A 24,299-nucleotide genomic window follows, 5' to 3' on the forward strand; every position below is an offset into this window, starting at 1 on the left:
ATTTTTGTTTCATCAGACCAGAGGACATTTCTCCAAAAAGTATTATCTTTTTCCCCATGTGCAGTTGCAAACCATAGTCTGGCTTTTTTATGGCAGTGTTGGAGCAGTGGCTTCTTCCTTGCTGAGCGGCCTTTCAGGTTATGTCAATATAGGACTCGTTTTACTGTGGATATAGATACTTTTGTACCCATTTCCTCCAGCATCTTCACAAGGTCCTTTGCTGTTGTTCTGGGATTGATTTGCACTTCTCGCACCAAAGTACATTCATCTCTAGGAGACAGAACGCGTCTCCTTCCTGAGCGGTATGACGGCTGCGTGGTCCCATGGTGTTTATACTTGTGTACTATTGTTTGTACAGATGAACGTGGTACCTTCAGGCGTTTGGAAATTGCTCCCAAGCATGAACCAGACTTGGAGGTCTACAATCTTTTTTCTGAGGTCTTGGCTGATTTCTTTTGATTTTCCCATGATGTCAAGCAAAGAGGGACTGAGTTTGAAGGTAGGCCTTGAAATACATCCACAGGTACACCTCCAATTGACTCAAATGATGTCAATTAGCCTATCAGAAGCTTCTAAAGCCATGATGGAATTTTCCAAGCTGTTTAAAGGCACAGTCAACTTAGTGTATGTAAACTTCTGACCCACTGGAATTGTGATACAGTGAATTATAAGTGGAATCTGTCTGTAAACATTTGTTGGAAAAATGACTTGTGTCATGCACAAAGTAGATGTCCTAACCGACTTGCCAAAACTATAGTTTAACAAGAAATTTGTGGTGTGGTTAAAAAATTTGTTTTAATGACTTCAACCTAAGTGTATGTAAACTTTCGACTTCAACTGTACTTTTTCAAATGACCGCCTATGAGCTAGAATTGGAATCTTTAACTGTGCTAATGCAGATATTTTAAAAAAGCAGTAATGGAGAGCACTGCATAATACGGTGGTGATCTTAGCAAATTAGGCATTTTTGGTAAGTACTTGGGGGCAGCCATCTTTATGCATGTCTACTATTATTTGGTGACAGCCAAGGGATATCAAAGATTCAGAAATTTAATTTCTCCTTTTTATTATAGTAGGCTTAGTAAAAGAGAATGAACATTCCTACAGAAATAAAGACACTTGTTCTGTAGCCTATAGAAAAAGATGTCAGCTGAGGAAATGTAGGATTACAAAACATTTATTAATTTGAAATTAATAAACATTTGCATTATCTGTCTGTTTAAGTTGAAGACCAATTGGCTCCACATGTAAATAAACATACCCTTCACCCCCCCAAACACATTTTTAATTTACTTATTTATAAATCTTCAACAATATCAAATCCACCTGATGTGATGTCATCAAATGCCTGTTGAAAAAAATTGACTCTAGATGAAGATAGATATCTTCTGAGTCCATTCATTCTGCCTTCTTTATAGAGGGAGATGAGACTTCCAGGGGGTCATTCTCTTCCTTGTATCCCCCGTCTGCAGTGTCCGAGGGGCCCAATTTATATCTGCCCTGCAGGTGCCACCCATAGAGCCCTCCTAGCACTAGCACACAAACACACACAGCCAGGAGAAATGATACTGCCACCAATTCACTATGGTAATTCTTGGCTGTTAAGGGTTCCTTGTGGTTGACAATGTCTTCTGGTTTCTCACTGCTGGACTGGGGGTCTGGGGTCATATCCTCTGGTTTCTCAGTACTGGAATTGGTGTCTGGAGTCTTGTCCTCTAGATTCTCAGCCGTGGACTGTGTGTCTGGAGTCTTGTTGGTTGTGGTTACGTCTGTGGTGATGACTGGATCCTCCCCAAAGTTGATGAGGTCTAGCTTCTCAGTGTCGCTTGGAATCTCCGTCATGGTGGTCATCTGGTCTTTAGTCTCTGTGGTGGTGATCCGAATTTGAATGGCTGGAGAATCAATGGCCCGAGGAGAGACACTCTGTCTCACAGTGTAAATAGCTGCTGTCTCCTCATAACCCCTCTCCACAGAGATGCAGTGGTAGATTCCGAAGGTGTCAGGTGTGGCTATGAAGACCAGATTCTTATCTCTAGAGTGAAAGAAGAGGTGGTGGGGCAGAGCGCTGGCTTTGGCGGACTTCCAACTCAGGGTTGCCAGATTGGAGGATGTGGAACACTTCAACCTCACTACTTCATTTAGCTGTGCGTACACCTCCACTGCGGATACAATGTGAGCACAGACAAATTAGTGAGTTATACATACTATAGAGCACTCAATGCTTAAATATAATGGTTTATTACTGGTTTTATAATCCCAATACACTTGTGTCTAATTGTAGTGATCACCTGGCAGAGGTTTAGCTGTGAGGGAACCTTGACACTCCTTCATCACGTTGCCATGCTCCACATCCTGCCGTCTGACAGCAACAACACATACAAATGCAAAGATAGAGTGAGAGATGGAAAGGTAGGTGAGAGAGAGGGATGTCCATTAACATTGGTGCCCTGACTGTGTTCTCTTCATTGCTCAAGCGCATGCATGTGTGCTAGGCTGAGATGTCATCGATTAAAAAAAAAAAAAATCTAAAAGAAATTATGAATGGAAATGCCACAGGGAACCATCAGTATGTGGAGGCCAGTGATTAATCTAAAGATCTAAAGTTGGACTCACGCATTGGCTGGAATGGCAGACACACTGGCACAGTGTCCACTGGCAGGGTCCCAGCCACAGAGGGGGTCTCGTGCCAAAACACACTGGGCACAGCTCTTATAGGACGAGCACTGGGCTACAGGCACCTGGGTCACCCCTTCAGAGGTCCCCACATAAAGCACACCCTGCGATAGGAGGAACAGGCATCAAAGGGCTTCAGTGGATGAAAGGCCACAGACAGTATACAGAGAGATGCCCATTGAAAACATACATTGACAAAAGTTAAGATTGAACAAATGTGTACCTTGGAGGTGGTGAGAAGTATGTTTTTCACCAGCTGTGGTTGTCTGAACACTTGGATCTCCTCTATGATGTGGGTATCCTTGTTCAACAGCACAGCTTTGTGGAGAAACCCAGACTCTGACCAAGAGAAGAGTGAAAGACAAAAGTTACAAACAAAAGAAAATGTGCTGTGACAAAATTAACTGCCATCAAATTTGGGGTGGGAGTTGTATCACCACATGAGCAATCGGACAGAAGTGTACAGACCAAGATTGAAGAGCAATGTCCAGATTGAAAATAACTATGACACACCACTAAGCAGGAAGAGTATGGTGTAGTCCTGTCCATTGGCCGCTTTTGTCCGTAGTGCAGCAATCCGACTGTAGCGCTGGTCAGGGGAGTTGAGAACTGGTGCACTGCCTATCGGACGCACACTTCCACTGGCTAGGAAACTTTCTTTAACTGCCATTAGAGTGGTGTCTGAGGCATTGTCCAACCCACACTGTCAACAAAAAGGCCATAAACTCAGTCATTACAATTGCCACGAGGGGGAAACGGGGTAAAGAGGATTTGGTCATTAGGCTAATTGCACAAGTCCATAAATTAACAACTATATAAATCTATTATAGCCACTGCAAAAAAATAGGTAAACCATGAGAATGGATCCTTATAAAGGATATTGTTCTCAACCCTGCCCATATACCCTAATCTACCCTGAGTATACAAACATTAAGAACACCTGCTCTTTCCATGACATAGACTGACAAGGTGAAAGCTATGATCCCTTATTGATGTAACTTGTTAAATCCACTTCAATCAGTGTAGATGAAGGGGAGGAGAAAGGTTAAAGAACGATTTTAAAGCCTTGAGACAATTGTGATATGGATGGTGTATGTGTGCCATTCAGAGGGTGAATGGGCAAGACAAAGAATTTAAAGGCCTTTGAACGGGGCATGGTAGTAGGTCCCAGGCGCACCGGTTTGTGTCAAGAACTGCAACGCTGCTGGGTTTTTCACGCTCAACAGTTTCCCATGTGTATCAAGAATGTTTCACCACTCAAAGGACATCCAGCCAACTTGAACCAACTTTGGAAAGCACTGGAGCAAAGACGCTTTTCGAAACCTTGTAGAGTCCTTGCCGCAATGAATTGAGGCTGTTCTGAGGGCAAAAGTTGGGGGGTGCAACTCAATATTAGGAAGGTGTTCTTAATGTTTGGTAAACTCAGTGTATACTTCTACAGTATAGGATTGGCCCATCCACACCTTGCCCAGGTTGCTACTCTTGTCCACGCGAGGACTCCATTGGTGGTTTTGGAATATCTTGTAATTCCCAGCAAACACATCTTTGATGTCCCCAAGCCGAAAGGCACACACAGCAGACTGCCCTGAAGCCACTGACCTGGGAGTGGAAGGGGAGAGAGGAGATATAGACAAAGGGTAGGAGGCCAGCAGGAAAGAGGGATGTGAAAGAGGGGGCAGAACAATATAGAAAAAACAATTTTGTGAGAAAGTTAACCCAAATATTGGCACAATTGTTTGGTCATGTCATTAGACCTCCAGACATCTCATCTTACATATGCAGAAAGACTTTGGCATGCTCTCGCTCACCATTGGGATGTGAAGATACCATAGAAAATAATATCTTGTGTGGAGTAGCCCTCTGATGGAGCGAGGGTGAACACATCCTGGATGATATTGAAAGGCAGCTCTTTGGGAGGCCGGCAGAGAAGTTCGGCTTTAGCAAAGGAAGTCCAGCGTTTCTGCAGGATGCGCTCTCCCCCAATGTCATCCTGACACACCCACGGACAACATATTTGTTTAGTAATAATCATGACATGGTTCACTTTTTGGGGCACTCTGTTTTGAGTGTTCTGAATACACCTCTGGCCTTTTACAGTGCCTTCAGAAAATATCCACACACCTGGACTTTTTCCACATTTTGTTGTGTTACTGCCTCAATTTACTGCCACAATACCCCATAATATCAAAGTGGAATTACAGTGAGCTCCAAAATTATTGGGACATTGACACATTTTTTGTTGTTTTGGCTCTGTACTCCAGCACTTTGGATTTGAAATTATTCAATGACTATGAGGTTAAAGTGCAGACTGTTAGATTTAATTTGAGGGTATTTTCACGTCAACTGTTTAGAAATTACAGCATGTAATTACCTAGTCTTCCCGTTTTAGGGGACCAAAGGTATTGGGACAAATTCACTTGTGTATTAAAGTAGTCAGAAATGTAGTATTTGGTCCCAAATTCATAGCACACAATGATTTCAATCAAGCTTGTGACTTTACAAACTTGTTGGATGCATTTGCTGTTTGTTTTGGTTATGTTTAAGATTATTTTGTGCCCAATGGAAATGGTAAATAATGTATTGTGCCATTTGAGTCACTTTTATTGTACATAAGAATATAATGTTTCTAAACACTTCTACATTAATGTGGATGCTACCATGATTACAGATAGCCCTGAATGAATAGTGTATAGTGATTAGTGAGAAAGTTAGATGCACAAATATCATAACCCCAAGACATGCTAACTTCTCTATTTGTTGTCTTAAGGGGGAAGATGTCACAGGCTTTGGTTTTTCCATTTATGTTTTGAGTTTGGACTTTAGCTCGTCAGCACATAGGGCGTACTGATTGGTGTCACCTCGTTAGTCAGTATGTTTTACACCTGTGCTGGCTTGTCCATTTTGTTACATGCTGACCAGACCGGACACATCGCGTGCGCGAGTGTCGCAAAATAAATTTAGAAATCCATGTTATTCAATTATTGCGCCAACGAACGTATGCGATGCCAAGGGCTAAAATAGAAGTCGTTCCTATTTCTGACGCAGATCGCGCTGAAAGTCATCTCCTCATTGGTTTATAGAAGCAGGTACCCACGTGCTATCTCCTCATTGGTTATACCCACGTGGGTGATTGAAAGACGAACTTTGTTGCCGGTTGTCGTGGTAATACTATGAAAGTTTAGATGCGATCACCATATAAGTTCGAAGATGAAAAAGCCTGGAAGGAGGAGAGATGACTAGAGACGATTCGGTTGGCCGTTTTATGTGTGGATTAATTGTCGGAGTAGAGGTCCTTGTGCATTTCAGGTAAAATAACAACTCAATGGTTATATCCCAGGACAAATGAGCTAGCAACAGCAAGCTAGCTAAATAGGACAAATTAACGTTAGCTAGAAAGTGCAAGCTAGCTAGCTAAATTGCAATACCTGTTTAATGCTTTTCGACCTGTCCCCAAATTAATGTAATTTGTTCAGAGTTTGTTTTGATATTTTAACCTGCATGTCGTGATCGCGTTTGGTGTGGGGGGGGCAAAATACATTTATGCACGATGGCGCACGCGCGCAGCCGGTTTGGGTTCCGTGTTAGTCGGAAGGTGTTTCAACTGAGCTGGCCCATGTGCTATTTAAGAGTGGCTGGCCCAGTACTCCACTTGTCTTGATATCTGTGGAGTGTTAACACCTTTAGTTGCATTAGGGGAGGTTAGCATTTTTTGGCATGTATGATATTTGTGCATCTGTAACTCTCACTCACCATTATTCATGATTCTGTACCCCACACATACAATTATCTGTTAGGTCCCTCAGTCGAGCACTGATTTTCAAACACAGATTCTACCACAAAGACCAGGGAGGTTTTCCAATGCCTCACAAAGAAGGGTACCTATTGGTACAGTTGAAGTTGGAAGTTTACATGCACCCACACAACATGATGTTGCCACCCCCGTGCTTCACGGTTGGGATGGTGTTCTTCGGCTTACAAGCATCCCACTTTTTCCTCCAAACATAACAATGGTCATTATGGCCAAACAGTTCTATTTTTGTTTCATTGGACCAGAGGACATTTCTCCAAAAAGTACGATCTTTGTCCCCATGTACAGTTGCAAACCGTATGTAACGGATGTGAAATGGCTAGCTAGTTAGCGGTGGTGCGCGCTAATAGCGTTTCAATCGGTTACGTCACTCGCTTTGAGACCTTGAAGTAGTGGTTCCCCTTGCTCTGCAAGGGCCGCGGCTTTTTTGGAGTGATGGGTAACGATGCTTCGTGGGTGACTGTTGTTGATGTGTGCAGAGGGTCCCTGGTTCGCGCCCGGGTCGGGGCGAGGGGACGCCATTAAGTTAAACTGTTACACGTAGTCTGGCTTTTTTTATGGCGGTTTTGGAGCAGTGGCTTCTTCCTTTCTGAGCGGCCTTTCAGGTTATATCGATATAGATACTTTTGTACCTGTTTCCTCCAGCATCTTCACAAGGTCCTTTGCTGTTGTTCTGGGATTGAGTTGCACTTTTCGCACCAAAGTACGTTCATCTCTAGGAGACAGAACGCGTCTCCTTCCTGAGCGGTATGACGGCTGCGTGGTCCCATGGTGTTTATACTTGTGTACTATTGTTTGTACAGATGAACGTGGTACCTTCAGGCGTTTGGAAATTTCTCCCTAGGATGAACCAGACTTGTGGAGGTCTACAATTTATTTTCTGCGGTCTTGGCTGTTTCTTTTGATTTCCGATTATGTCAACAACCAAAGAGGCACTGAGTTTGAAGGTAGGCCTTGAAATACATCCACAGGTACACCTCCAATTGACTCAAATGAAGTCAATTAGCCTATCAGAAGCTTCTAAAGCCATGGTGGAATTTTCTGGAATTTTCCAAGCTGTTTAAAGGCACAGTAAACTTCTGACACACTGGAATTGTGATACTGTGAATTATAAGTGAAATAATCTGTCTGTAAACAATTGTTGGAAAAATGACTTGTGTCATGCACAAAGTAGATGTCCTAACCGATTTGCCAAAACTATAGTTTGTTTACAAGAAATTTGTGGAGTGGTTGAAAAACAAGTTTTAATGTCTCCAATCTAAGTGTATGTAAACTTCCTACTTCAACTGTAGATGGGTAAAAAAATTAAAGAAGCAGACATTGAACATGGTGAAGTTATTAATGACACTTTACACACAGTCACTACAAAGACACATGCATCCTTCCTAACTCAGTTGTCGGAGAGGAAGGAAACCGCTCAGAGATTTCACCATAAGGCCAATGGTGACTGAGTTTAATGTCTGTGATAGGAGAAAACTGAGGATGGATCAACAACATTGTAGTTACTCCAATACTAACCTAAATGACAGAGTGAAAAGAAGGAAGCCTGTACAGAATACAAATATTCCAAAACATGCATCCTGTTTGGATTAAGGCACTAATGTAAAACTGCAAAAAATGTGGCAAAGAAATTAGCTTTATGTCTTGAATACAGTAAGAGTTCGGTTTGGGGCAAATCCAACACAACATATCACTGAGTACCACTTCATATTTTCAAGAATGGTGGTGGCTGCATCATGTTATGGGTATGCTTGTCATTGGCAAGAATTAGGGCCATTTTTTTGTTGGACAAAAATAAACGGAATAGAGCTAAGCACAGGCAACATCCTAGAGGAAAACCTGGTGCAGTCTGCTTTCCAACACTGGGAGACAAATTCACCTTTCAGCAGGGCAATAACCTAAAACAGAAGCCCAAATATACACTGGAGTTGCTTACCAAGACGACATTGAATGTTCCCGAGTGGCCTAGGTACAGTTTTGACTTAAAATGACTGTCTAGCAATGATCAACAACCAACTTGACAGAGTTTGAAGAATTATAAAAAGAATAATGTGCAAATGTTGAAAAATCCAGGTATGCAAAGCTCTTAGAGACTTACCCAGAAAGATTCACAGCTGTCAAAGGTGATTCTAACACGTATTGACTTGGGTGTGAATACTTACGTAAATGAGATATTTCTGTATTTTATTTTCAATACATTTGCAAAAATGTCTAAAAACATGTTTTCACTTTGTCATTATGGAGTATTGTGGGTAGATTGGTGAGAAAAAATATAATTTCAATCCATTTTGAATTCAGGCTGTAACCCAACAAAATGTGGACTAAGTCAAGTTGTATGAATACTTTCTGAAGGCACTGTAAATACTCACCTGTCAGTAATCACAGAGGAAGCAGTCACATTTCTGCCTTGTGAAAAAGAGAAGTTGCATCTCACGAGGGTTCTCATATCCTTCTGAGTAAATCTGTGCATAGGAGAATGGGGAGGGACACTGGCCTACCATTCTACCAGGCTTAGGGGGCAATTCCTACTCAATTCAGGTAAGGAATTGAATTTCAATTAATTAATTGGAGAAGTTAACATGTTATATTCAATGAGCATTTGTTTCCCATTTCATTAACTGGGTTAATGTTAATTTCTCCTATATTAAATGGAATCGAAGCCCATTCTGTTACTTACCTTGCAGACCTGGGCTACCCGCGCTACTTTGAACTCATCCAGGAAGGTGTACTCATTTCCAACTTCACTGAAGAAGAAGTACACCTTCCCCTCGCTGGTGTCAGATGCGGAACTGACGAAAGTGGGTTCTGAAATAAAGGAAATTACACAAACATATATTCAAGCACAGACAGGTAATACACAACATGGTATGTGGACACCCCTTTGAATTAGTGGATTTGGCTATTTCAGCCACACCGGTTGCTGACACGTGTGTAAAATCGAGCACACAGCCATGCAATCTCCATAGAAAAACATTGGCAGTAGAATGGCCCATACTGAATAGCTCAGTGACTTTCAAAGTGGCACTGTCATAGGATGCCAACAAGTCAGTTTGTCAAATTTCTGCCCTGCTAAGCCTGCCCCGGTCAGTGCTGTTATTGTGACGTGGACACGTTTAGGAGCAACAACGGCTCAGCCACGAAGTGGTAGGCCACACAAGCTCACAGAAAGGGAGTGCTGAAACGCGTTGCGCGTACAAATCGTCTGCCCTCGTTTGCAACACTCACCACCGAGTTCCAAACTGCCTATGGAAGCAACATCAGCAAAATAACTGTTCGTTGGGAGCTTCATGAAATGGGTTTCAATGGCCCAGAAGCCGCAATACCAAGCATTGGCTGGAGTGGTGTATATCTTGCTGCCATTGGACTGGAGCAGTGGAAACGCGTTCTCTGGAGTGATGGATCACTCCAGAGAACGATCTGGCAGTCCATCTGGCAGTCCAAAGGACGGATCTGGGTTTGGCGGATGCCAGGAAAACGTTGCCTGCACAAATGAATAGTGCCAAATGTAAAGTTTGATGGATGAGGAATAATGGACTGGGGCTGTTTTTCATGGCTTGGGCCCTTTTCTGTGCACATTTCTGTGCTTCCAACTTTGTGGCAACAGTTGGGGGAAGGCCCTTTTTTTGTTTCAGAATGACAATGCCCACGTGCACAAAACAAGTTTTTTTCTAGATCGGTGTGGAAGAACTTGACTGCCCTGCACAGAGCCCTGACCTCAACCCTATCGAACACCTTTGGGATGAATTGGAACGCTGACTGCAAACGAGGCCTAATCTCCCAATATCAGTGTACGACCTCACTAATGCTCGTGGCTGAATGGAAGCAAGTTCCTGCAGCGCTGTTCCAACATCTAGTGGAAAGCCTTCCCAGAAGCATGAAGGCTGTTCTAGCAGCAAAGGGAGGACCACCTCCAGATTAACGCCAATGATTTTGGAATGAGATGTTCAAAGAGCAGGTCTTCACTTACTTTTGGATATGTAGTGTAACTATTTTCTTGCCAATTCAACAGTTGCAAAATCAGTGAATGTAGAAGAGTTCAAATAACAATCAAAGTTTGACATGTTGATATATTTAGTCATTTTTAATACACAATAAAATGTGAACAATCGGATTTGTTGTGTGCAGAATAGGGAGAACAACAGGGTATCCAGCACAGAGCCCTGGGGGACACCAGTTGCTTATGTTCTGTTACTTGAGCTGAAGCGAACACAAAGGTTAGGACTACAAGCTCGCCAACTTGTAGTCCTAAAAATTGGAAATAAATTACCTCTGGTATTTTTGGCCATTCCTATGGGGGAAATTAATGGGGAAAGAATGGGGTTTTGGGATAAATGTAAAAATTAGGTCTGAGGTTAACACACGCTTAGGAGATCTTATAAGTTTTGTTCTATGAGATAATATCAGTCAGTTAACATGACCTTCATGAATTATGAAGACTATGTGCTTGTTTGAATACATAACTGATTCAAAATTCACAAAAAAATTACATAATCTTCATCAGCTAATCTTATAAAACAAAACATGTAAGATCTCCTAAACCTGTGTTAACCCCATGAAAAAAATACTACAGTACTTACTATAGAAATCTATAGTAAACTATAATATTCTGTAGAATACTATAGTACACACTGTAGTATCCCATGATCGTCTAGTGTTTACTATAGAATGTTGTAGTATACTGTCGAATACTATAGTAAATACTACAGTAGTATCCGGAAAAACACTACACTTTAACTATAGTAAATACCACAGTATTAATTTTGCCTATCTCCATTCCCTTCCCCCATATCCTGTTTTGTGCCACCCATAAGTAAGAAACCAACAGGCCTCCCGAGTGGCGCAGTGTGCTAGCTGTGCCACTAGAGATTCTGGGTTCGAGTCCAGGCTCTGTTGCAGCTGGCCGCGACCAGGAGACCCAGCGTCATCCGGATTAGCTAATCCTGTGGCGGGCCGGGCGCAGTGCACGCTGACACGGTCGCCAGGTGCACTGTGTTTCCTCCGACACATTGGTGCGGCTGGCTTCCGGGTTAAGTGGGCATTGTGTTTTGGAGGACGCACGGCTCTCGACCTTTGCCTCTCCCGAGTCCGTACGCGATGAGACAAGACTAACTACCAATTGGATACCACGAAAATGGGGTGGGTAAAAATATATAGAAATAGAAATTTAAAAAATAAAGATGCCAAGTATAGACTATAAACTCAGCAAAAAAAGAAACATCCCTTTTTCAGGACCCTGTCTTTCAAAGATAATTCGTAAAAATCCAAATAACTTCACAGATCTTCATTATAAAGGGTTTAAACACTGCTTGTTCAATGAACCATAAACAATTAATGAACATGCACCGGTGGAACGGTCGTTAAGACACTAACAACTTACAGACATTAGGCAATTAAGGTCACAGTTATGAAAACTTAGGACACTAAAGAGGCCTTTCTACTGACTGAAAAAGACCAAAAGAAAGATGCCCAGGGTCCCTGCTCATCTGCATGAACGTGCCTTAGGCATGCTGCAAGGAGGCATGAAGACTGCAGATGTGGCCAGGGCAATAAATTGCAACGTCTGTACTGTGAGACGCCTAAGACAGCGCTACAGGGAGACAGGATGGACAGCTGATCGTCCTCGCAGTGGCAGGCCACGTGTAACAACACCTGCATAGGATCGGTACATCCGAACATCACACCTGCGGTACAGGTACAGGATGGCAAAAAAAACTGCCCGAGTTACACCAGGAACGCACTATCCCTCCATCAGTGCTCAGACTGTCCGCAATAGGCTGAGAGAGGCTGGACTGAGGGCTTGTAGGCCTGTTGTAAGGCAGGTCCTCACCAGACATCACCGGCAACAACGTCGCCTATGGGCACAAACACACCGTCGCTGGACCAGACAGGACTGGCAAAAAGTGCTCTTCACTGACGAGTCGCGGTTTTGTCTCACCAGGGGTGATGGTCGGATTCGCGTTTATCGTCGAAGGAATGAGCGTTACACCGAGGCCTATACTCAGAAGCGGGATCGATTTGGAGGTGGAGGGTCCATCATGGTCTGGGGTGGTGTGTCACAACATCATTGGACTGAGCATGTTGTCATTGCAGGCAATCTCAACGCTGTGCGTTACAGGGAAGACATCCTCCTCCCTCATGTGGTACCCTTCCTGCAGGCTCATCCTGACATGACCCTCCAGCATGACAATGCCACCAGCCATACTGCTCATTCTGTGCGATATTTCCTGCAAGACAGGAATGTCAGTGTTCTGCCATGGCCAACGAAGAGCCCGGATCTCAATCCCATTGAGCAAGTCTGGGACCTGTTGGATCGGAGGGTTAGGGCTAGGGCAATTCCCCCCCAGAAATGTCTGGGAACTTGCAGGTGCCTTGGTGGAAGAGTGGGGTAACATCTCACAGCAAGAACTGGCAAATCTGGTGCAGTCCATGAGGAGGAGATGCACTGCAGTACTTAATGCAGCTGGTGGCCACACCAGATACTGACTGTTACTTTTGATTTTGATCCCCCCTTTCATGGACACATTATTCCATTTCTGTTAGTCACATGTCTGTGGAACTTGTTCAGTTTATGTCTCAGTTGTTGAATCTTGTTATGTTCATACAAATATTTACACATGTTAAGTTTGCTGAAAATAAACACAGTTGACAGTGAGAGAATGTTTCTTTCTTTGCCGAGTTTATATTTTGTTCCCTACAGGTATAGAAAAGAGCAGAAGCGCTGAACTATCTGTTTAGACCACAGTCCTACCTACCAACAGGTTATGGAAAATGTGCTCTTTTAGTATTTCTCCAGTAGGTTTCCTCAAGGAGAAAGCCCGCACTTCTATGTCAAAGATAAAACAAAAACACAGTAATGTCTGCAAAAACACTACAGCAAATTTTATAGTATACTACATTCTGCAAAAACAGTATAGTAAATTCAACAGTATACTACAATCTGCAAAAACACTACATGAATCACTATAGTATATACTACAGTTTTATTTTATTACAGAGTTATACTATAGTTAACTTTAAATACTACAGTAAATACTACAATATTCACTGTAGTGTGTTTGCTGACTACTACAGTATACTACAGTGAATACTACATTTAAGTCCGCAAAAACACTACAGTGAATACTATAGTGTGTACATATACCATAGTATACGATATAATTTTTTCATGTGGGATATCACAGACCTTATCTTCAGCGTTTATCCAAAAACCCTCTAAAACCCCCATTCATTTTCCATAGGCTTGGCCAACAAGCAATGACGGAGTAAGTGCCCAAAAAAATATGTCATTACTATTGCGCTGTATTTGTTGAAGACCACTCACCATTCAAGGTCACTGAGGTATCCTGGCTAACATCTGGGCGACCATCTTTACTGAGATGGCGGGAGACCATTGGTGTATTACCCATGAAGTCATTTGTAGTGGCTGTGAAAAGCTCACCATCTATATATAGAGAAACATAATTGAGGAATCCGAGTGACAAGAACAAAATACAAAGTAGAGCATTTATTTGGAAGTGTTGGTGTCTTCTTGGCAATTATCATGTGGCATCGTCACCAAGGCAGTCCACTAATTCAGCTACAATTGGCTCTCCACATTATCAATCTCACCAACAGAGATGGCTGTGTTTCTTTGATATGGGCTGAACGGGCAGCAACCTTTTCCGTTATTGTACTTCCTGGGGACTTTGGCCATGGTGAGAGTGTCTGTGTCCTGAGAGAATGAGAGAGAAAGGAACAGACACATTGAGAAAGGGGGAGAGGGGAGGAATTATAGGACCATAAGTGGGAAAAAGAGAGAAGGGTCATTGAAAGTGTGTTATAGGTTTCATTATCATATAAATACTCTGTCTATCCAAATATGACGTAAAGGAGAAGATCAAAAGGATTTAGGAGAGTCTAGGAGATCTGCAGAGTCTTACCATATAGGTATCATGAGGGTTGTATGCAAATGTTCCGCAGGCATACAAGTGGGTGGCATTGATGGGTTGCAGCACTCGCACAAAGTTGGGACAGTCCGTCTGAGGAAAATAAGTACATAAGCATATATCAAAGAGGTGAGAGTGGTTCTCATGGTTTCTTGTGAAGGCAAGTGTGTGCATTTAAGTGCATGATGACTCAATGAATACCGTTTTCTTCTTGCCCTTGGTGGTACACTTGTGAAGAATATCTGGAGGGGGCTTCCATTCCATCTATAGGAGAAACAGACAGAGAGAATATTTGTAAGACTGTAGGAACCTTTTATAAACTTATCTCTGATCAAATAAGATAGCTCCCTCTTCCTCTCGAATGTGCCTACCTTAGTCTTCATGGTTATGACATCAGGCTGGCTGACATCCAATGAGAGCACAGCATCTTGTGCCCCTACAAACAGAGTGGAGCCGTCGTCACTTAGCAACAGTGTGGTGGTGTTTTTAATGTCTGGTTGGCTGAATAAGGGAAGAGGTCTCGCTGAGCTTTCTGAAAGGAAAGGCAAATAAAAAGGGAATGATTATGATGTATGTTTATTGTGTGGACCACCAGTTAACACCGGACCATGGGTATTGATACATTCTTCGTAAATTGTGTTTGATACCCTTCCATTTATTCAATAAGCCTTTCCTTCAACACCCCCCCCCCCCCCCCCCCCCCCTACCCCCCCCCTACCCCCCACCAGCCACCACAGCTAAAAAGTTATAATGGGGTTCCATAATGTAGCAGTTAGTGCTCACTTTTAGACTGTGAGAGTTAGCTCATATTCTCATCTCTTTTTACCACAACTATTGTAAAACGGCATACGTACTGTGTATATATATATATGTTTCCAAACAAAAACTATGTGGTCTCACTTTTCAACATGTAGCACTGTGCACAGTTTAATTTTAGATTTTGAGTGGCTTGGCCTTTGAATCTATCATCTTGACATCTCTGATTGTGGTCATTGACTTTCTTGTAAAACTGTATGCGAGCAAATGAGTCACAAAGAGCAAAGAAAAGTGTAAAAATACTGTACTGTGGCTGACGACTGTGTGATCACGCTCTCCGTAGCCAACGTGAGTAAGACCTTTAAACAGGTCAACATACACAAGGCTGCGGTGCCAGACGGATTACCAGGACGTGTTCTCCGGGCATGTGCTGACCAACTGGAAGGTGTCTTCACTGACATTTTCAACATGTCCCTGATTAAGTCTGTAATACCAACATGTTTCAAGCAGACCACCATAGTCCCTGTGCCCAAGAACACAAAGGCAACCTGCCTAAATGACTACAGAACCGTAGCACTCACGTCCGTAGCCATGAAGTGTTTTGAAAGGTTGGTAATGGCTCACATCAACACCATTATCCCAGAAACCCTAGACCCACTGCAATTTGCATACCGCCCAAACAGATCCACAGATGATGCAATCTCTATTGCACTCCACACTGCCCTTTCCCACCTGGACAAAAGGAACACTTATGTGAAAATGCTATTCATTGACTACAGCTCAGCGTTCAACACCATAGTACCCTCAAAGCTCATCACTAAGCTAAGGATCCTGGGACTAAACACCTCCCTCTGCATCTGGATCCTGGACTTCCTGACGGGCCGCCCCCAGGTGGTGAGGGTAGGTAGCAACACATCTGCCACGCTGATCCTCAACACTGGAGCTCCACAGGGGTGCGTGCTCAGTCCCTTCCTATACTCCCTGTTCACCCACGACTGCATGGCCAGGCACGACTCCAACACCATCATTAAGTTTGCAGATCACACAACAGTGGTAGGCCTGATCACAGACAACGACGAGACAGCGTATAGGGAGGAGGTCAGAGACCTGGCCGTGTGGTGCCAGAATAACAACCTATCCCTCAACGTAACCAAGACTAAGAGATGATTGTGGACTACAGGAAAAGGAGGACCGAGCACGCCCCCATTCTCATTGACGGGGCTGTAGTGGAGCAGGTTGAGTTCCTCGGTGTCCACATCAACAACAAACTAGAATGGTCCAAACACACCAAGACAGTCGTGAAGAGGGCACGACAAAGCCTATTCCCCCTCAGGAAACTAAAAAGATTTGGCATGGGTCCTGAGATCCTCAAAAGGTTCTAGAGCTGCAACATCGAGAGCATCCTGACTGGTTGCATCACTGCCTGGTACGGCAATTGCTCGGCCTCTGACCGCAAGGCACTACAGAGGGTAGTGCGTACGGCCCAGTACATCACTGTGGCTAAGCTGCCTGCCATCCAGGACCTCTATAGCAGGCGGTGTCAAAGGAAGGCCCTAAAAATTGTCAAAGACCCCAGCCACCCCTGTCATAGACTGTTCTCTCTACTACCGCATAGCAAGTGGTACCGGAGTGCCAAGTCTAGGACAAAAAGTCTTCTCCACAGTTTTTACCCCCAAGCCATAAGACTCCTGAACATCTAATCAAATGGCTACCCAGACTATTTGCATTGTGTTCCCCCCCCCCAAACCCTCTTTTTATGCTGCTGCTACTCTCTGTTTATCATATATGCTTAGTCACTTTAACTATACATACGTGTACATACTACCTCAATTGGGCCGACCAACCAGTGCTCCCGCACATTGGCTAACCGGGCTATCTGCATTGTGTCCTGTCACCCACCACCCGCCAACCCCTCTTTTACGCTACTGCTACTCTCTGTTCATCATATATGCATATTCACTTTAACCATATCTACATGTACATACTACCTCAATCAGCCTGACTAACCGGTGTCTGTATGTAGCCTCGCTACTGTATATAGCCTGTCTTTTTACTGTTGTTTTATTTCTTTACTTACCTATTGTTCACCTAACACCTTTTTTGCACTATTGGTTAGAGTAAGTAAGCATTTCACTGTAAGGTCTGCACCTGTTGTATTCGGCGCACGTGACAAATAAACTTTGATTTGATTTGGAGAAATAGGGGATATAATTGACCATTGTTTTGATTGGGTAACAGCTTGAGGGGAAAAGTAAATGAAGTATGAAAAAAATACAATATTGGATGCCCCATGTAGCATAAACCAACCACAACTGTCACCTGACCTAAACATGTATTATCAGGCAGTCTGTGCTTACAGTCTATTTAAGTGTGTCTTTCCATACAGTCTGTCTGTGGCCTTGGTCACTAGTTCCCAAACTGTGGGGTGCAGGCGGGGCGTGGGGGTCCAGCTTTCAACTTACTCTTGAAAGTTGTAATAGTAGAATGCACAAGGTGACATTTCGAAATTGGGTAATACATCATCAGTTCCTCTTGTCTTGTCAGTCATTGCCATACCTTAGAGCTATTTATAACTTGTCAGAAATGTCCAGGTCAACTAGCCCATGTCAGCTCAAGTGTTTTAGCTAGGTTTTTTAGTCCAGAGATTCTGTTGGAACATTTGCGTCACTCAAATGTCACATGAATACACATTAGACATGGCAAAACATATATAATTGTAAGAAAATTTGCTTTAAAACTGCAACATTTTCTCTTCACCCCATGACAAAAGGGTTAAAATTGCAGGAAATAAGCTTTAAACCTGCTAAATATTCTCTCCGCCAACAAAAGAGGTGTGTGTCATGAACAGCTTGTGTCAAGAACAGTGCTTGTGCCCATAGAAATAGACTTGGCGCGAGCGAGTACAGGGGGGGCGAGGGATGTTCCCCAATGCTGGAAGGGTGGCCTGAGTGAAAAGGTTTGTTAACCCCTGGCCTATGTTATGTGCCTTGGTGTCTATTGTGCCATCGTGTTTCATGCCACTGTGGTTTCTTAGGAATTACAGGAAGAGGCACAAACGGAAACTCAAGTGACGTGCATACAGCCACAAGCTATGAGTAGTTGTAGCATGTCTCAGCAGTTCAACATGAGAAAGTGTTTTTTCATATTATATCCTGACAAATTATATATTTACATGAAATAAACTTGAAATAATATCTGACTTTCCTGAATGCTGCATCTTTGCAAGATTCACACACACATGCAAATACATAAAAACCCAGTAAATGGACATGAAAAAACAATAATGAATCAAATGTTACTAACCGAGGGGGAAGGAGATCCGTGGAGGCTCCAACCCTAGTGAAGGGGTCAGGAGAAGCCCCAGTAGAGCAGAGAGACGCCAGGCCAGCCTCCCATATGCCATGATGGGGGTGCTCCTTACAACAGGACCGGCTGGAATACCTGGATGAAGAATTAGGCGGAGGATGTGGAAGGATCTGTTGTTGAAGAGGACTTCCTCATATGAGCACAGTGTGTATATTAAATGCGTGTGAGTCTGGCTGTGCTGAGAGCTTTGTTACACACTTGTGAAAAAGGTGTTGCAATGCTGTGGCCTGCATCGTCTGACTTCCTCTCGTCATCACCATAACACGAAGAGTGCCTTTTGCGCCCCTTTGATATTTTAAGTAGAAATTGTGCACCAATATTGAATTTTAAAAGACTGTTATAATAAATAAAGTGCCCTGTTAATATAGACAATATGGAGAACTCAATAAATCAGATTTTTAATATGAATGAAGACTTGCAACCTCTGATTTTAACCCACTTAACTCCAAAATGTCTCGAAGTTTTCACCATCATCGTAAAGCCATAGTTATTTTGTTGCTTTGACAAAGTCCTTTCTGAATATTATTATTAATTTTCTGTGATTAGTGATTAATTTACCTGTGTCCCTCATTTTAAGGTCAAACCTGTTACATGAAACTAACTCTCAATGTAACATGGTAACATTATTCTGTTTTAAATATATATATTTTTTTAAACTTTGAACATTTAACCTAGTCGATTTCCGTAGCCCCGTGGTAATCAAATTAGCATAATATCCCATAGGGTCCAACTGCGACTTCATCTCTCAGAGCAGTCATCCCTCAGGGTCTATGCTGCCACCTACTGATATGTCATCTCTCAGAGCAGTCATCTCTCAGAGCAGTCATCCCTCAAGGTCTATGCTGCCACCTACTGATATGTCATCTCTCAGAGCAGTCATCCCTCAGGGTCTATGCTGCCACCTACTGATATGTCATCTCTCAGAGCAGTCATCCCTCAGGGTCTATGCTGCCACCTACTGATATGTCATCTCTCAGAGCAGTCATCCCTCAGGGTCTATGCTGCCACCTACTGATATGTCATCTCTCAGAGCAGTCATCCCTCAGGGTCTATGCTGCCACCTACTGATATATCATCTCTCAGAGCAGTCATCCCTCAGGGTCTATGCTGCCACCTACTGATATGTCATCTCTCAGAGCAGTCATCCCTCAGGGTCTATGCTCCCACCTTCTGATATATCATCTCTCAGTGCAGTCATCCCTCAGGGTCTATGCTGCCACCTACTGATATGTCATCTCTCAGTGCAGTGCACCTCTTAGGAAAAGTAGGGGTGTCGAAAGGAGTGGGCGTTTCGAAATGAACCATAATAGAAGTGGGGCTTTCGAAAAGAGTCTTACATGCTGACCACACCGGCCGCATTATGTGCAGGAGCGTTGCAAAATAAATCATTCAATCATTTCATCCAAACTGCTCACGTGCTTGGTTCTACTTTTGACACACTGCAAGTCCCACCTCTCCCATCTCCCTCATTGGTTTTTGGGAGCATATACCCACGTGGGTGAATGAAAGAAGAACTGAGGTCCACACTTCAGTCCAGTTGGTGGTGGTAATGCACCTTAAAGTTGGTTGCCAACCGACATATAACACAAAGAAGAAGAAGTCTGAAGGAGGCGAGATTACTAGAAACTAACTAGGTTTCCCCTTTTATCTGTGGATTAATTGTCGGAGTAGAGAACAGACGATTTGTGTGACTCAAAATGGGTCAAAATTCTAAAAGATCCAGAAAAAAAGGACCTTGTGCATTTCAGGTAAAATAACAACCTAATGTTTATATCCCAGGACAAATTAGCTAGCAACAGCAGGCTAGCTAGCTAAATGTCCATGAATGTTTAATGTGTTTCGACCTGTCCACAAATTAATAGTTGGTTCAGAGTTCTATTGATATTTCAACCTGCTTGTCCTGATCGCATCAGGTGTGGATGGACAAAATCAACATTCGTGCGAAATTGCAAAAATGCAATAATAAATAATACATTGTAAAATTAATGCAGTTTTTATTTTAAGGTAGCTAACGTTAGCTAGCATTTACAAAAAAGTGAACGTTACATACATGGCTACTGGTAGGTAACGTTCAAAGACACAGTGAAGACATTTTTTTTTTGCATAACTGAAATTCCTTAGTGTCATCTGTGCAGACTTTGACTAAAATTCGATAACCCAAACGACATCTTGAGTGGCACCTTTCGAAACCCCCACTTCTCCTTATATGGTTCCTTTCGAAACATCCACTTCTTTCGAAACCCCCAATTTTCCTGAGAGATGCACTGCACTGAGAGATGACATATCAGTAAGTGGAAGCATACTGTAGAGACCCTGAGGGATGACTGCTCTGAGAGATGATATTGCAGCTGGACCACTCTCTCAAAATCGGTCAATTTATGCTAGAGAACAGTTTTTTTCTGTCGCTTTGGATGCGTCTCAATTCATCGCAACTGCCATTTGCACTTCCGCAACTGCGGTGAAAGGTGACAGGGCTAGAGCAGTGTTTGACAGGCCATGAAACATCGGTCTTCACACAAAATTGTCTGTAGTGTCCGAATGGTTTGGCCTACTATGACCCCTCTATGGAAAGATGAGATTCTCACGGTGGTGTTTGTTACGGAGTCTAGTTGATAGGTAATCGACTAGTTGGACTGTTCCCCAGACTCCACGCGTAGGGACTTGTACAATGCTTAACAAGGCTATTGAACTTAACATTGGTGTCTGTCTTTATTCCTTAATCCGACATATCATACAGAAACAGTGTTCTCCACTTTGCTCTACGACCTCCACAGGCATCTTGGGACTCGTCTGAAGTCGGTACAGCTGATCTGCCACCATCTTTCTGTAGCGTCCAAAAAGTTTGGGCTACACACTAATATAACCCCTATGTGGAACGGTGAGAGTCTCACGAACACATTTTGCTCCAGGACGCCCATAGGCCTCACAAGACTCATCTGAAAGTCCCCGGTACCAGTTCAAAAATTAATAGCAGTACAGTATGTACAGTGCATTTGGAAAGTATTCAGACCCCTTGACTTTTTCCACATTTTATGTTACAGCCTTATTCTAAAATGTATTAAATAGATGTTTTTCCTCATCAATCTACACACAATACCCCATAAACTGGTTTTTAGAAATTGTAGCTAATTGATTCTAAACAAAAAACAGATACCTTATTTCAGTATTCAGATCCTTTGCTTTGAAACTAAATTTAACTCAGGTGCATCCTGTTTCCATTGACTATCCTTGAGATGTTTCTACAATCTGATTACAGTCCCCCGTTGTAAAAAGCTATTGATTGGACATCATTTGGAAAGGCACACACCTATCTATATAAGGTTCCACAGTTGACAGTGCATGTCAGAGCAAAAACCAACCCATGAGGTCGAAGGAATTGTCCGTAGAGCTCCGAGACAGGATTTTGTGGAGACACAGATCTGGGGAAGGGTACCAAAACAGTTCTGCAGCATTGAAAGGTCCCCAAGAACACAGTAGCCTCCATCATTCTTAAGTTTGGAACCACCAAGACACTTCATAGAGCTGGCGTCCCGGCCAAACTGAGGAATCGGGGGAGAAGGGCCTTGGTTAGGGAGGTGACCAAGAACCTGATGGTCACTCTGACAGTGCTCCAGAGTTCCTCTGTCGAAATGGGAGAACCTTCTAGAAGGACAACCATCTCTGCAGCCCTCCATCAGTCAGGTCTTTATGGTAGAGTGGCCAGACGGAAGCCACTCCTCAGTAAAAAGGCACATGACAGCCTGCTTGGAGTTTGCCAAAAGGCACCTAAAGGACTCTCAGACTATGAGAAACAAATTGGTCTGATGAAACCAAGGTTGAACTCTTTGGCCTGAATGCCAAGCGTCACGTCTGGAGGAAACCTGGCACCATCCCTACAGTGAGGCATGGTGGTGGCAGCATCATGCTGTGGGGATGTTTTTCAGTGGCAGGGCAAGAGACTAGTCAAGATTGAGGGAAAGATGACTAGTCTCATAGAGATCCTTGATGAAAACATCCAGAGTGCTCAGGACCTCAGTACTGAGTATAGGGTCTGAAACCATAAAATAAGTTGTTTATTCTTTTTTGGATACTTCAAGGGGTCTTAAAATTCAAAATCAAATATCGAAAGGATCCTTGGTATGACCTTCTTTAAACAATTCCATATATTAGCTTAGTAGGTCAGGATGCTCTCAATGGTGCAGCTATAGAACTTTGAGCATCTGGGGACCCATGCCAAATCTTTTCAGTCTCCTGAGGGGAAAAAGGTGTTGTTGTGCCCTCTTCATGACTGTCTTGGTGTGTTGGAACCATGATAGTTTGTTGGTGATGTGGACACCAAGGAACCTGAAACTCTCGACCCGCTCCACTATAGCCTAGTTGATGTTAATGGGGGTCTGTTCGGCCCGCCTTTAACTGTGGTCCACGATCAGCTCCTTTGTCTTGCTCACATTGAGGGAGAGGTTGTTGTCCTGGCACCACACTGCCAGTTCTCTGACCTCCCTATAGGCTGTCTCATCATTGTCGGTGATCAGGCCTACCACTGTTGTGTCGTCAGCAAACTTAATGATGGTGTTGGAGTCGTGTTTGGCCACGCAGTCGTGGGTGAACAGGGGGTACAGGGGGGGACTAAGTACACACCCGAGGGGCCCCAGTATTGAGGATCAGCATGGCAGACGTGTTGTTGCCAACCCTTACCACCTGGAGGCGGCCCGTCAGGAAGTCCAGGATCCAGTTGGAGAGGGAGGTGTTTAGTCCCAGGGTCCTTAGCTTAGTGATGAGCTTTGTGGGCACTATGGTGTTGAACGCTGAGCTGTAGTCAATGAACAGCATTCTCACATAGGTGTTTCTTTTGTCCAGGTGTGAAAGGGCAGTGTGGAGTGCAATAGAGATTGCATCATCTGTGGATCTGTTGGGGCGGTATGCGAATTGGAGTGGGTCTAGGGTATCCAGGAGGATGCTGTTGATGTGAGCCATGACCAGCCTTTCAAAGCACTTCATGGCTACCGACGTGAGTGCTACGGCGCGGTAATTTAGGCAGGTTACCTTCGCTTCCTTGGGCACAGGGACTATGGTGGTCTGCTTGAAACATGTAGGTATAACAGACTCAGTCAGGGAGAGGTTGTAAATGTCAGTGAAGACACTTGCCAGTTGGTCTGCGCATGTTTTGAGTACACGTCCTGGTAATCCATCTGGCCCTGTGGCTTTGTAAATGTTGACCTGTTTAAAGGTCTTGCTCACATTGGCTACCAAGAGGGTTACCACACAGTCATCCAGAACAGCTGGTGCTCTCGTGCATGCTTAAGTGTTGCTTGCCTCGAAGCAAGCATAAAAGGCATTTAGCTCGTCAGGTAGGCTCGCATCACTGTGCAGCTTGCGTCTGGGTTTCCCTTTGTAGTCCGTAATAGTTTTCAAACCCTGCCACGTGCAATTAGCGTCAGAGCCGGTGTAGTAGGATTCAATCTTAATCCTGTATTGACGCTTTGCTTGTTTCATGGTTCATCTGAGAGCATAGCAGGATTTCTTATAAGCGTCCGGATTAGTGTCCCACTCCTTGAAAGTGGCTGCTCTAGCCTTTAGCTTGATGCGGATGTTGCCTGTAATCCATGGCTTCTGGTTGGGATATGTACGTACGGTCACGATGTCGTCAATGCACTTATTGATGAAGCCGATGATTGAGGTGGTATACTTCTCAATGCCATTGGATGAATCCAGGAACATTTTCCAGTCTATGCTAGCAAAACAGTCCTGTAGCGTAGCATCCTTGTCTTCTGACCACTTCCGTATTGATCGAG

At 43.5% G+C, this 24,299-nt stretch overlaps 1 protein-coding gene and 1 non-coding gene across 2 annotated transcripts; one reads left to right on the forward strand and one right to left on the reverse strand.

Moving 5' to 3' along the window:
• Positions 1-1,161: 1,161 nt before the first annotated feature.
• On the reverse strand, positions 1,162-18,699 carry LOC139573592 (semaphorin-4A-like). Its single transcript, XM_071397219.1, has 14 exons — positions 18,466-18,699; positions 14,778-14,938; positions 14,608-14,670; positions 14,401-14,499; positions 14,090-14,192; positions 13,803-13,922; positions 9,159-9,286; positions 4,482-4,663; positions 4,137-4,272; positions 3,187-3,376; positions 2,897-3,012; positions 2,614-2,777; positions 2,289-2,359; positions 1,162-2,159 (listed from the first exon to the last, which is right to left on the reverse strand). The coding sequence occupies exons 1-14, from the start codon at positions 18,563-18,565 to the stop codon at positions 1,399-1,401; spliced, it is 2,394 nt and encodes a 797-aa protein (XP_071253320.1). The 5' UTR covers positions 18,566-18,699; the 3' UTR covers positions 1,162-1,398.
• On the forward strand, positions 13,248-13,300 carry LOC139574884 (U7 small nuclear RNA). Its single transcript, XR_011674842.1, has one exon. It is a non-coding gene; the product is annotated as a U7 small nuclear RNA (small nuclear RNA).
• Positions 18,700-24,299: the final 5,600 nt, after the last annotated feature.

This window comes from Salvelinus alpinus, chromosome 4, assembly GCF_045679555.1.
Source record: "Salvelinus alpinus chromosome 4, SLU_Salpinus.1, whole genome shotgun sequence".
Lineage (NCBI taxonomy): Eukaryota > Metazoa > Chordata > Actinopteri > Salmoniformes > Salmonidae > Salvelinus > Salvelinus alpinus.